The sequence below is a fragment of the Chelonoidis abingdonii genome, chromosome 25, assembly GCF_003597395.2.
Source record: "Chelonoidis abingdonii isolate Lonesome George chromosome 25, CheloAbing_2.0, whole genome shotgun sequence".
In the NCBI taxonomy this organism is placed as follows: domain Eukaryota; kingdom Metazoa; phylum Chordata; order Testudines; family Testudinidae; genus Chelonoidis; species Chelonoidis abingdonii.
This window is the reverse complement of record NC_133793.1, coordinates 9212012-9225831: the sequence shown is the minus strand read 5'-3', so window position 1 is coordinate 9225831 and position 13820 is coordinate 9212012. Positions and strand designations below refer to the sequence as shown.

General features: G+C 44.8%; 1 protein-coding gene across 1 annotated transcript in view; it reads right to left on the bottom strand.

Moving 5' to 3' along the window:
• Positions 1-11420: 11420 nt before the first annotated feature.
• LDLRAP1 (low density lipoprotein receptor adaptor protein 1) overlaps positions 11421-13820 on the bottom strand; it is a 37594-nt gene continuing 35194 nt past the window's right edge. Inside the window, 1 exon segment of the mRNA XM_075060735.1 lies at positions 11421-11664. Within this exon segment, the coding sequence (XP_074916836.1) occupies positions 11520-11664 (145 nt within the window). The 3' untranslated portion in view covers positions 11421-11519.

The following is a 13820-nucleotide window of genomic DNA, read 5'->3' as shown; positions in this document are numbered from 1 at the left end:
TGGCAGGATTCAAATGGGGGCAAGGAGTGTAGACATGCAAACTCACCCCTGTGGCATCTCCTGCTGGTAACTCAGGGAATTAGCTCAGTTTCAGCTCCGGAGCACGCTCTGCAGGCCGATGATCTGCCTGTCATCTGGCCTCCGTGTCGCTCCCAGGACCCGGTGCCCTTTTACATGGGTGCTTCCCCCTGGCAGTAACCCCTTGCTCTCAGGGTCTCCCCTCCCCAGGGAACCCCCACCCACTATCCCCACCTCACCTCAGTATACAGCTACTGCCAGTCATCCTCCAGCCCCCACACCCTGGGGCAGACTGCGATAATCAGCCACTCATTGCTGGCAAGGGTGGGGTTTGGACTTGCTGCCTTAGCCTACCCCTGGGCTGCCCTCTGCACCCCCCCAGTACCTTTAAGCCCAATGCTAGGCCGCAGCCTGGGGCTTTCCAGGCTGGAGCTCCCCAGCCTGTCCCCAGCCCTGTTCCACTCAGGTACTTTGTCTCTAGCTCCCTGCAGCCAGGCCCATCTCCCTCTGCAAACATAGAGAGACTATCTGGGTTCCTGGTTCACTGCCTCTTATAGGGGCCAGCTGGGCCTGATTGGGACCTGGCCACAGCTGAGTCTGCTTTCTCCCAATCAGCCCAGGTTTCTTACCCCAGCCACAGCCCTCTCCTGGGCTGTTTTAAGCCCTTCAGGGCAGAGCAGGGGATGACCCTGCTACAGGGAGGTACAAAAGTGTAGCTGGAACTACTTTTTGGAAAGCAGCATAATCACTAGTGGTAAGTGAGGTCGTTGCTGTAAGTGGATTTACCACAGATGTGACCATGGCGAGCCAAGTCAGACACTCCATCTGCAGCTAGCACTGTAAAACCAGTTGCCACTGCATTGCAGTGTTCTCTCTTTAGGAAAACCCATCACTTCCTGAAGAGGAGTAGGGGGCAAAGGCCAAGCTGGGGAGTTGTGAACTGGCCTCTCCAGTGTTCTTCACAGCCTCAACTTTCATCAAAAGCATGAGGCTCTAGCTGTTATCTTTGCAAAGAAAATCTTGCCAAGGTGACCCCAGTGTAACCAACTCAGAGATATCTGCCAGAACATGCAGAATGCCTGGAACAATATCTGAGAGGCGTGAAGTGATCCATCCATTTCCAAGGGTGTGGTCAGATGCCAACACTAACTTTAAAACACTGCATGCAATCACCCTACGTGACAGCCTGAAAGAAAAGAGAGGAAGTATATTATGAAAAGCTGTACAACTGGCTCTGAACAATGAACCATAGATTAGGCCTTTTACTACCACAGAGCAGGGGGCTCAGATGTCAAGGGTTTTGGGGGAAAAAACGGCTCTCTACATTCTAATTTGAAGGACACAAGAGACCATTTCTTGGACAGCACCTGCCAGTTCCTCAGTCACTGTTTAGAAGAAACATTACATTTATATACATTTTTAAACCTTATAATATAGTAACAAGCTGGCTGAAATGGCTGGTCAGTCCTGTACCTGGCCTGAGTGACATATAGCATTTCACCTGCCTCTATCTCAATTAACACATCTTCCCGGGAGGTGAAGAGACATTTGCTGAAGACACTCAGACTGGTCAAAGCAGCACTAGCTAACAGTAACTACTGCTTTGCCTTCCTTGATCTGGTCCCCCTGTGAGGAAAGAGGGATGGAGTGGGTCAAAGCTGCAAAGAGATGCTGTGTTCAGGCTTTTGGGTGGGTGCCTTGTTAGAAGAGTTTGGCCAGGAAACCTGCTTCTGCACCTGAATGCAAGTTACCTGCCAAGCCTAGCTAAGCTACAGCTGGTGATACTCCGTACACAGGCTCCCCAGCTAGCTTGAGCCAAAGCCCACTGCAGTCAATAGGAATCTTTCCAATGAGCTTATGGAATTTGACTCAGATCCTTGACCATCATTTTTCTTCCACAAGGAGTGGATAACGGCCAGAGAAGTGATAAATTACAAGTGTTAGCAAGCATGTGTTACACCAGTACTTCCTCAGGTTAACGTTTCTGAGCCTGGATCTTTGCTGATCTCTTTCCTCCTTTGGTGGAGGAGGGATACAACCCCAAAGATTCTGATGCAGTCACACCAAGTTAATTATAATTAGCCTAATCTTACTTTTACCTGGGGGTGAGGAGATGAACGGATAAGTCTTCTTCCTGAAAATAGAGCAGTCACCGATTTGACATGAAATATGCACATTGGGTCTTACAGTCACTAACTTATGCCACATGGATCTCCAAGAGCTTTGCCAAGAGGCATTCAAATACTGTGGCGATGAGTAAGGCATAAGAACCCGAACAGGACGCAAGTCTCTGCTTCCATCTTCCAGCTGAGGCTGTAAATGGTGCTCTGTTTAATACACTGCAGAAGTGTTCCATGTGTCCTCCCTCTCTCACTCCCGTATCTACAATTTTGGCTTCACTGGAGTTCTCAGTAAGCTGCGCCTTTCTGTCCTACATGTTCACAGTAGCAGCTTGACCAGCTTATGATTCTTAAAGTGTGTAGAATGACTTTGGCCCAAACTTTTAACACTCCCATAAATGTGTGTATGGTTGGCATGAGCGAGGGTAGAAGAAGAGGAAAAAAGAATAAAAAAAGTTAAAGAAAGAGCAAGACAGCAAGCATGGGATTTTCAGAACTCTTCTCTCGCTGAATGCAAGGGGAAGAGTTTAGGCTTTTTTTTAAAAATCCCACTGCAGCTACCAGTTTGTACAAAGAAACTTCAAACATTCTACCTCGCTCCTGCTCCAGGGATGTTTCCTTTAAGTGCCTATGCTGTCCCCTAAAAAGGTCTAAGGTTATAAAGGGCCAAAAAAGGTCAAGTTTTCAAATGTGGCCTCTAATCTTGGGTACCCAACTGGGGACACCTAGAGCTTGACTTTCAGGAATGCTGACTGTTGGAGGCTCATTGCGGGTGCTGTGTTCACAGGCTACACAAATAGAAGTTTAAAAAACACCCTAAATTAATCCTGCTGGAAGGTTGCAAGCTGATGTTACTTTATCTCCTAGAAATCAGAATGATAACATGCTAGAACTTCAAAACAGGGAAAGACAAAACAGGCTGCTCTCTAATGCACAGCTCACCCCATCTTATTCTCTGCTGACTCTCCACAGACTGCTGCTAGGACCAGATCGCATGCTTCCCTACATAGCCTCCTAGCCTTCAAGCTGGATCAAGGGGAAAAAACACAACCACCTTGAAGTTTAAAATGAAAGCATACAATTTTAAATACACCATACTGAATAAGGGGCAGAAATCAGGCATGAGGTCTGAAGTTGGGCTCCCCAAAAGTCAAATAGCTACTTCTGAAAGTGTTGCCCTGAGGGTGCAGTTGACCGGACACAGGGTAGATAACCAGCTGGATTCCATTTCTTCTTTCCCAAGCCTCTCTTCGTGAAGCAGACAGCTATTCTTGCCCAGAATGCTCCACCTAGTCAGTTAGGAAAGTCCTTTTCCTAGGCTGTCACCCTAGCTCCCCTTCTGCTCAGAGAAAGGAGCAAGTAGATCTTGTTAGTTTCCTACACATTCTTACTGGTGAATCTGCTATCATAATTACTTGTGCCATAAAGATTAGTATCTGGTCAACAACATATTACCCAGAGCCATGAACAGAGTGCTCCTTCCCACCAATTTTGGTAGTCAACATAGAACTCAAATCTGAATTAGCAAAGAAGCCTCAGTTTATAAAACTGGTTTCAAGTCTCCAAACTTTTAGGAGACTAGGGAAGGCAGGGTACATGCAGCGGAGAGAAGAGTCAGTGGGACAAAGCCAGAGACTCTTCCTCTATTTACTCCATGGAAACTCACCTTGACTGCAGAGAGAATCTGTGAAAGAATAGAGGGCCCACTTCTCCACCCACACTAATGTAACATTGTCTGTGGAGCTGCTCTAAATGTATACTGGCGATAGAGAGGAGCATTAGGGCCAGAGAGTACACGTAAGCATTCCAGCTTTAGCTCACTATTCCCCCCCACCCCCAGATGCTGGTAATTTAACAGTACCTTTTCTTTAGTAACGCACAATGGTCTCCTAAAGAAGAACCAGAGTCCTGTGGAAAATGTTCTCAGAAGTGCCGATTCCTTTCTATCTGTGCATTTGTTCCCTGGGGCAGGCATGTCCATTCCCACTACTGTTGCCAGGTACCTTCTAGCTCCCTCCTTGGGCTGCATTCACAAAGTTGTCTTTCACAAGGCTTCCTCTTCCTACAGCTTTTAATAGTAGGACAACCTCTCTTCCTTTGGCAAGCCTAACATTTCCTCCTCACTCCAATCCAGCAGGGCGGCTCAGTCTGATATGCTCAGTCACACCTTCCTTCTGCCACGTGGTTTCCAGTGAATCAGACTGACTTGTGGAGTTGGCTGTTCTCCTTCCGCTAACTACATCTAGCACGTAGGAGATGCTACTGTGACTAGAGTTTGATGGAAATGCAGCTGTTACACTGGCAAAAATGAAACATGAATTGGAGCCAGAAAGAACAGAGGCAGGTGGAGGAGAGCCAGTTGAAGTTTTTCCCCTCAACAGAAAAACAAAAAACCTCCACCTGCAACCCCTTGGGAATTTCATCAGAAATAAAGCTTTGGTTGTCAAAAGTACTCAAGGTGGGGGGCTTTTTTTTGGTTTTTAAGTTTTTGGTTGCTAAAAAGACATCCTCCCCCACCCAAAATTTGGACTGAAAAAATCTTATGGCAAAAGATTTTGTTGGGGAAAAACATACGATCATTTCTAAGATGGAGACACTCCCAGGGAGATGCTCATTTGCTTTTATTGTGAGTGGAGGGCGAAAACGGTTCTGTATGGACTTAACACACAGGGAATTTTTCCTCCTGCAGCTGACTCCAGGAGGGGAAGAAGCCTTTCACTATCTCTCTAGAACATGTGCAGCTCCACAGTCACCTGCCAAGGGAAGCTTTGGAAAAGCAGACTGCTAATGCTGTTTTTTTTTCCTAGTGTCTCATCCTGCAATACCTTCTCGTGCTGTTAAGTGCTAGAGTTTGGATGGCATTCAAAAGAAGACACACTCTTGGAAAAAATCTCATGTCAGCAGTTGCTTACTGACCCCTGGTTAGTTTCTCATGGGACTCCCCCTTTCTCTGATCCAGGTAGGAATCTTTCAGCAAGCATAGCCTTTGCAAAGCATTTTGTTCCAGTTCAGTTCCCACTGGCTCCAAGAAGCGAGGGCCTATCGGTGGGGTCTGGCAGCTTACTATTGTTGCAGACCCCAGTCACGCAAAGCTGGAATGTAACAGCAGAAAAGATCAGTGCTCAACCCAAGTCCCCCACCCCCTACACTACCCCATACCCTGTCACAAAGCACACACATTGCTTTATGAGTTAGGTCATTTCCTCCCTCGGCTTGTTTCACAGAGTAAAAAAAAAGAGCACACCCCCCTCCTCCTCCCAAAACACCTTGAATGGCAGCTATGTTCCAGGCACTCCAGGGCTAGCTATAAAGAAAATACACTTCTCAGGAGCTCAGATTAAACGTTGTTTTTTTCATTTGTAGTTTTTAAAAACATATGGTCTGGATCAGATCACCATAGCCCGCAGCTCTCTCACCCATATTGTGAATTTACAAATTCACTCTAGCTTTCAGCACTCCAGAAAGTAGAGCGGGGCAGGGAGGGCGCGGTGGAAGACAGAGAGCTTAAGACCTCAGCATCTGCTATGCTGAAAGTTCTGATCATTAACAAGACAACTTTATGCCAGTCTGTAACACCTACCAATCAAAGGATCACAAAAGACTTGACTGACATCAATGAATTCTCTCACTGCTCCTCTGTGAAATTGGCATTGCTCCCATTATATAGATGGGGAAATGAGGTTGTGGCAGATCTGGGAAGAGAACCCAGACATTATGGTTCTGTGGCTGAGGCATTAGATCATGTTTCCTCTTAGACAGCAGATATAGCCCTACTCAGTGCTTAGTGATCTGAAAAAAATGGTTTTTGGGGGGAAGGGGCAGCCCTATCACATTCTGGGAGCAGCAGCTTTGGCAAGACAGCATTTGAGAGCATCCTGGGTTGAATGAAGTTATTTTCAGGTCTGATCTGTGACCCCCTTGGACACCCTCCCACACACTTTAAGCACTAACCTTATCCCCAGCTATAGACAGAGTTACAGGCAGTTTGGGGATATGGATATAAAATATTCTGAAAGGGCAAAAAATTAAGTCAGCCAGTTTTGCAGACACACAGAAGCCTGGCCATTACTCAAAGTGATTCATTTAACATTGTGAGGGGGGCTGGACATAGCAAAGCACAATAGATTTAGAAGGTCTTAAGTATAGGGTACTTCATCAGAGTCAGACAAGGTTACCCCAGCCGCTAAAGAAGCTGCCTACCTACAGTCCAGCTCGGGCTGTCTGCAGGTTTCTTTACCTACACAGAAATTCTCCGGCAAGAGATTGAAGATCCACTTATTCTTAGCTTCCTTGTTCATACCTGCCAACATCTGCAGGATGCCTCAAGTCATTAAGCCTTCTGTGCCATTAGTTCCAGCCCACAGGGACAAACCCAGCACTTCAGAAGCACAGCTGTACCAGGCACTTAAAGCCCAATGATCACTTCAGCAGGAGGAGGAGGAGGAGAAGGAATTTTCTCATCTTCGTTGCAGACAAGCTTCCTCACCTCTAAACACTTAACAGACTGCACCAAGCATTAGACAGTGCACGGGGCTAGCTGGCTTAGCCCATGATTTGCAGCAGCAGCTTGAGATAGTGCATAGCAGTTTGCCACTAAAATTGGCGTGAACCTGCTTGCAAGAGCTCACTGTATATCTGAGCTAAGTTTGCTTTGTGCTGAAGATTCGCTGCCCTATATACACACAAGACTGAAGCTGTAAAGTCAGACTCAGGCTCCGTCTATTCTGTGCTGCTGGGAGGTGTCCCACGTAGCTGCTCTTTGCCGGCAGGCGAGAACTCTCCCGCTGGCAAAACAAAACCACCCCCAGCGAGTTGTCCACACCGGCACTTTTCATCAGTAAAACTTTGGTTGGTCAGGGTGTGGGTCCCCCTTCCCCCGCCCCCCACTCCTGACCAACAAAAGTGAAGTGTAGATGGAGCATCAGCAATTTTTTGGGGGTGGGGGTGGGGGGTGGAGTGAAAAAGGGTGTCAAGGGTTACTGCCCCTTTATGATTCCAACCTGTTTCTCTGTAACTAGCCCCAGGCTTCTCTGCTACCCAGGCCCTGACAGGCTCCTCTAACTCCTGAAAGGAAAATAAGGAGTCAAATCTTATCTGAGAGCAGCTGGAACAGAGAGAAAACAGGCCAGTCTGGAGTTCTCCTCCCATTGCTGTCAGGCTGGCACTGGCAAGCACCTGGCTCCACTCCTCCTCTTCCTTCAGAGACTTCCTCAGCCTGTTTGCCTCCCCTGCTGGTTAAAATACCTGCCCTGCAAAGTCCAGGAGGAAACACTTGTTCCAATCAGCAGACAAAGCCTCCTTGCAGGGAATTAACCTCTTCCTTTCCTACTCTGGTGAGGGAGATGTACATCCCCTCCCCCCCACCCCCGCCACCACACACACACACCTATCACCCCAGCCTGGGCTGGAAACTTGGCGAGACACATGGTGCTGGCCTTTCCTCTGTGCTTCCACCTCTTAGGATGCATTAAAAGAAGCTAGCATGAGTAATCTATGTGGAAGAGCAATGACAGTGCCTTAAGAATGTTATTCAGGGGCTAGTGAAAGAGGGGGTGAATAGGACAGAAAGGGGGTGGGGGGAGACCCATACTCTAGGAAACGGAAATTAGAATCCGCTGGAGGAGAGGAATTGCTCCAACAGGAGAGCTGACTAGTGTCTTAGAATTCAGTGGCTATAGTACAAGCCACCGAGCTTAGAGAGATGTGCTCAGCCAGCCATTACAGAATAGCCACCAAATCAGCAGCTCGGACTGCCCACCTGGCGAGCACAGGCACGTGTTCTCATGGTAATAGCGACACATTAGCATATCGCACCACATCTGCAGTAGGACAACTAGCTAAACGGTGCAACACACTCACCTGGGGGGGGAGGGGAGTACAACTGCTCCCCACAATGCATTCGGCTTCCTAAATGGTTCTAAAAATGGGAGCAAAGGAGACAGTTTTACACAGCTGAAGGAAAATGGATTCGTAACATTTCTACACAGACACTCAAAAGGTCACATCAGAATTGACAGATCAATTTGTTCCTTGGCACATTTATCAGTTATGCACGAAAGACCAGACAGGATACTTAGCATTCATAATTTGTGACATATCCTTAGACTGGAACAGCCAATTTAAATAGTTGGGGGAGCGGAGGGGGAGAGAGAACGTATGGAATTTTGGTTAGTTTGACACTGATGAAAGGAATCTTTGTAAACTCCGATCCACTCAGCATTCAGTACCAGACTGGCTCAGTGTTACATTTCGAGAACATTCCGTTGCTCATGCTTTACTAAATCTATTTGTCAACATCCTAAAATGAATTTCTATATTTGCCCTTCAAGAGGCGATTTTTAGCGAAGTGATTAAATGTTAGCCCAGGAGACTGCCTCCAAAGCTGGCAGAAAAATGGGGTGGAATAAACAAAACTTCAAGGCTAAGAAAAGCATCTTTTCGATTCAGATTTGAAGAGGCAACAGTAAAAATTAGCTATCGCCTCTCAGGGAAGGGTCTAAGAAATTCTTGCAAATTAGAGGTTTCAGAGTAGCAGCTATGTTAGTCTGTATCTGCAAAAAGAACAGGAGGACTTGTGGCACCTTGGAGACTAACAAATTTATTTGAGTATAAGCTTTCGTGGGCTACAGCCCACTTCATTGGATGCATACAGTGGAAAATACAGTAGGAAGATATATATACATACACAGAGAACATGAAACAATGGGTGTTACCATACACACTCTAATGAGAGTGATCAGTTAAGGTGAGCTATTACCAGCAGGAGAGAAAAAAAACAAACCACTTTTTGTAGCGGTAAAGAAAATGGTCCATTTGCAGCAGTTGACAAGAAGTTGTGAAGTGGGAGGGGGGGAATAAACATGGGGAAATAGTTTTACTTTGTGTATTTAATTGTACACAGGCATTTACTTTTAATTTTTCCCTGGTGGGTGCTCCACCTCCACCCTGAGGCCCTGCCCCACTCCGCTCCTTTCCCTGCAGCCTTGCCCCACCTCTTCCCACCCCCCTCTCTGCCTCCTCCCCCAAGGCCTCCCCAGTCACCCACCACTCTCTGCCCTCCCCCAAGCACCTCCCACTCCATGGCCTGCCAAAAGCCCAGCACAGCCTGGGAAAGAACTGATGATTCTGACCTGGGGGCTGAGTGAAAGCACATCACTTAAGCATGTGCTTATCAGAGAGTTAGCCAGCTGATTACAGTAACACTCCAGCAATCACTCCTCCACAGGTAGGCCGCTATGAAGAGACTGATCAAGACATGCATTCTACAAGCATTACATACGCTAGTAGTTTCTGGTCATTTACTGTCCATTAGATGTGGGAGGGAGAAGGTAAGCGTTGCATGTGAGAAGCAGTGAAAAGCTATTTTTTCTTGCCACCGTGTTTGCACATTAAAGCAGGCCATCACTGGTACTCAACAAGGTAGAACTTTTATTAGCACAGATATTTTTTTTTTTACAGCAAAGACTTCTATGTACATATATGCAGAATACTATATCTAAGTATATACTCCAAGGATCTCTAGAAAAAAAGAAATTACTGTATAGCTGAATCCTCATGGTTCATGCAACAAAAAATCCTTTTAGGGGAAGAAAAAAAAAAATCACAACTCCCCAAGGAATCAGAAAGCAGCATGCTTGCCTACAGCTAGCTTTGCTTAATCTGGGGCCTGTTTATACAATCGACATACAGTAGATATACAAAACTTCAGTGTGCAGCTCCTCTGTTTGCAAGAGATTAGTGCTACCGGTGAGACCAAATAAGATGCAAGATTGCTTTTGCAGGAGAAAGGGGCACCAAGATTTTATAGTAGACATGATGAGTCAGCTTCACAGCTCCCTCCTATCATATCACAGTACCCTTTATAAAATGCATCCTCTGTAAGTTAAGAGTCATTCAGCTGTTTCCTAATACAATTATTTTCTCTCCTCTGAGAGATTTAAATTTATTTATTTTTACTTTGTACGTTAGGAGACTTATAAAAAGCCGGATTCATTCCCCACAAAGTGTTTCAGAACCAAGTTACAAATCTATAAAACAGATTAGTATATTCCTCACAAGGCCACAAACACTGTGTCCGTGCACTCATTAAGTTTAATCTTTTAATTAGCAAAATCCTTATATCACCATTATTTGTTTTCAAATCTTGAAGTACAGGAGATTAAGGAGTAGCATTTTTCTTTCAGCTTCTCAGGAGGTATAGGTGTTGGAAGGATAATCATCAAACTAGCATACAGGGGATTTTTTTTTTCCTGGAAGAACATCCAGGTAAATATTGGTTTCACTTAATCCAATTCTGCCTCAGTCTACTAAGTGGCTCCACTACAGAGAGATTGGTATGGAGACCAGATAGAGGTGCACACGGTAAGAGGGAGCCAGTGTTTAAGCATCAACCTATTATGCAACTGGTTCAATCCAACCTGCAATTTTCAATGTACAATCAAAAGCCAAGTGTTACCAGAGAATCTTTTTCTGACCACCAGTGTGACTGAAGTCTTCAGATTTAGAGCCACAGTGACAAAAATATTACAAAGTGTGAGAAGTTGGTTGTGAGATACAGACCTGCAATATTGCGGTGGTTTTTGGATCAGTAGCTTCTGGATGAGAAGAGAGGTTACAGATGAACACCCAGCTTGTTTTGACATTTTGGGCCATACTTTCAGTTCAGGCTTCTAAAGTGAAAAGCTCCGACTCTTTTGGGTAAGTGGGCCAACTCCAACCTGAAAGCTAGCCAAGTGTCAGACAACCCATTACTGATGGCTGACAGCTATGGGGCTTTATCACAGACATTCACAAGGAAAATAAAACCTGTTACCTCTGATTTTAATACTGCTATCAGCTGTTGTTCTTTCTCTCCCCGTTGATCAAGAAGGTGAAATGCAAGAGGACAACTGCAGAACTGGAGTTGTTTTAAAAGCAAAGGATGAGTAACAGTTGTGCTTACAATTGCAATTATATGTTCAGGTGTTTAGAAAAATTATGTACATGCTAAAGAGTCTTTGGTGCTGGATAGTCATTTTCGGAAGACAGCAAGCTATGCCGAATACTCTTTCATCGGTATATTGCCATCTAAGACTGTACACGTTACATTGCTGGATCCTATACAAAATTAACTTCCATAATATATGTGAACTGTAACGGTTACTGAATAAATATATTCAAGAGCATCTCATTGTTTAGATAAAAAGCAAGGTTAAAAAAAAATGGATTAAATGTCTAAAGCTTTGGTCTAAGCAATTGTTGGGGTGATAACAGCATCTGTAAGAATGGTGAGACCTACCCTTCAAGAAATCCCTCCAGATCTTCACCCAGAAGGGTTCGCATTCAGTCCTTTCATTTTTAGTGGTTACTCTATTGCAAACTGTTCGGTGGAGGAGGAGTTCTTCAGAACCCAAACAGGTCATCTTTCTCTGCCACATTTGAATCGATTTTGTCCCAGTCTACAGGCGAGAGGGTTTCCGCACTCTGGATATCCTGAGCAGTCAGGCCAGTGTCCAGGACGTGAGGGTTAGTTCTAGACTGAGCAAGTCTGAGAAGAAAGATCAGCCGATCACCTTTATCCACAAGGAAGGTGTTTATAGCCTCTATACTTCCCACATCTATGCTGCTATATGCAGAGCTTCATACTTCAACATCCTTCCTACAGCTTGTAAAGAAATGCTACTAAATAGGGAAAGAGCTGATCTTTGCAGCCCTCTGAAGCTTGATGCCTGCTCCTCTGCTGACTTATCAGAGTTTCACCTTAAAGACAATCTACATTTGCAATGAGGGCTCCCTTTACATTATAGGCCTGGCAAAATGCTGTCTTTTTCCTCCTAAGCTAGCACTGACTGGTGCCCTGTTAGCAGGGACCTTATCTCAATTAAAAGAACGCACTGACCAAAGCAGCCTCACCAAAAGAAATGTCTAAATTTTCACCATTCCAGGAATACCTGAGCAAGCAGCCAGTATGTAATTTACTGCCATCCACAATCATTCCAACAGCTCACAGCAGCACTCCTGGTTCTCAGAAGCCTGTTCTAAAATTTTACTCTTCAGAAAAAAATAGTATTTTGAGGTTGTGTTCAGATCTGAAGTGGTAATGGTGGTCTACCTGTAGGGTCATTTTTAACAGGATCTTTCATCCCAGGGCACTGTAAATGTTTATGAAAGTTCAAGTCCCACCTTTTTGTAGCTATATCACTAAATTCCATATGTACAAGCCTAATACTTCAGTGCCAACTCTTCCTTGCACAAAAGATATTTGGAGTTCATATAATAGATCTTAGAGCAACTCAAATTTGACCCCAAATATTTTATAGTTACTATGTATTATATATATATATATTATATATAAAAACAAAAACACAACAAAAGCCAAACCAAAACCATAATGATGCTTTTAAAAGAAAGACCAATGGAAAGAAGTTCTCACGATTGGCTAAATTCCATTGGGAACAGATTAATAAATGTGCTCCTGCCGCATTTGCAGCCTAACCATTGTGACAGGTATAGTGAAACTGACAATTCCATGTCCATACTGGGGGGATTGGAGATGGTGATTAGTAAAATTTAATTATTAAAGTTCAGTTTCAAGTAGTCCAACATGTTCTTTAGTAACATAGGTGAGGAAACGGGTTTGGAGTAGGATTTAAGTTGACAGCGTCCCTTTAATGATTTAGGAATGATTTGCAACTTCTCCTTCCATGATGAACACCGGAGGTAAGGAAAGCGAGCCTTCCACCTTAAGCCTAATATACTCACTTTTTTTGCACTATAAGCTGAACTAACCTTAACTACTGTAAGTATGGTTCAAATAGGTAGATATTAGGGATTTGCTCTGTAACCAGGTTGCTTTTGTTACAGCAATACAAGGATTTGAACATAGATAACCCCTTGGTTAGGTGATGAACTAGATCTGAATTAGAGAGTCTTACCCCTTGGTTACATGTTTGCAGTTCATCTGGGGAATGGCAGTGTAAATACTATTTTAGTGTTACACTAACATGGGGGAGGAGCAGGAAAGAGGCAAGTCAAAAGTGCAAGATGAGGCCAAGATCTCTCCTGCCAGCATGGGGACTAGACGCAGCCAGCTAAGCGAATAGCACAGGGGTCGGCAACCTTTCCGACGTGCTGTGCCGAGTCTTCATTTATTCACTCTAATTTAAAGTTCCGCGTGCCAGTCATACATTTTAATGTTTTTAGATGGTCTCTTTCTATAAGTCTGTAATACATAACTAAACTGTTGTATGTAAATAAGGTTTTTAAAAAGTTTAAGAAGCTTCATTTAAAGTTAAATAAAAATGCAGAGCCCCCCCATCCCCACCCCGACTGGTGGCCAGGACACGGGCAGTGTGAATGCCACTGAAAATCAGCTCATGTGCCGCCTTTGGCACACGTGCCATAGGTTGCCTACCCCTGGACTAGCATATCCCTTCCAGTAAGAGGAGACACTATCCCTATGCTATGTTTGGGGAATTAGATTCCCCCATCACACACACCTATCTCCATCCTTAAAAGGTTAGTCAAATATTTTGACTATTGGCCAGCCTCCAAATCTTTCTTTCAATTAAGAGCTGAAGCACTGGTTGGGTTGCTCCCTGGGTCAGATCATAGGAGTGGATTAGATTAGAAGCATCATTAAAACTAGTCGTAGTCAGGTCTCTTGGGTTGGTCCCTAGTGCCATAAACTTGTAAAGAGTTATT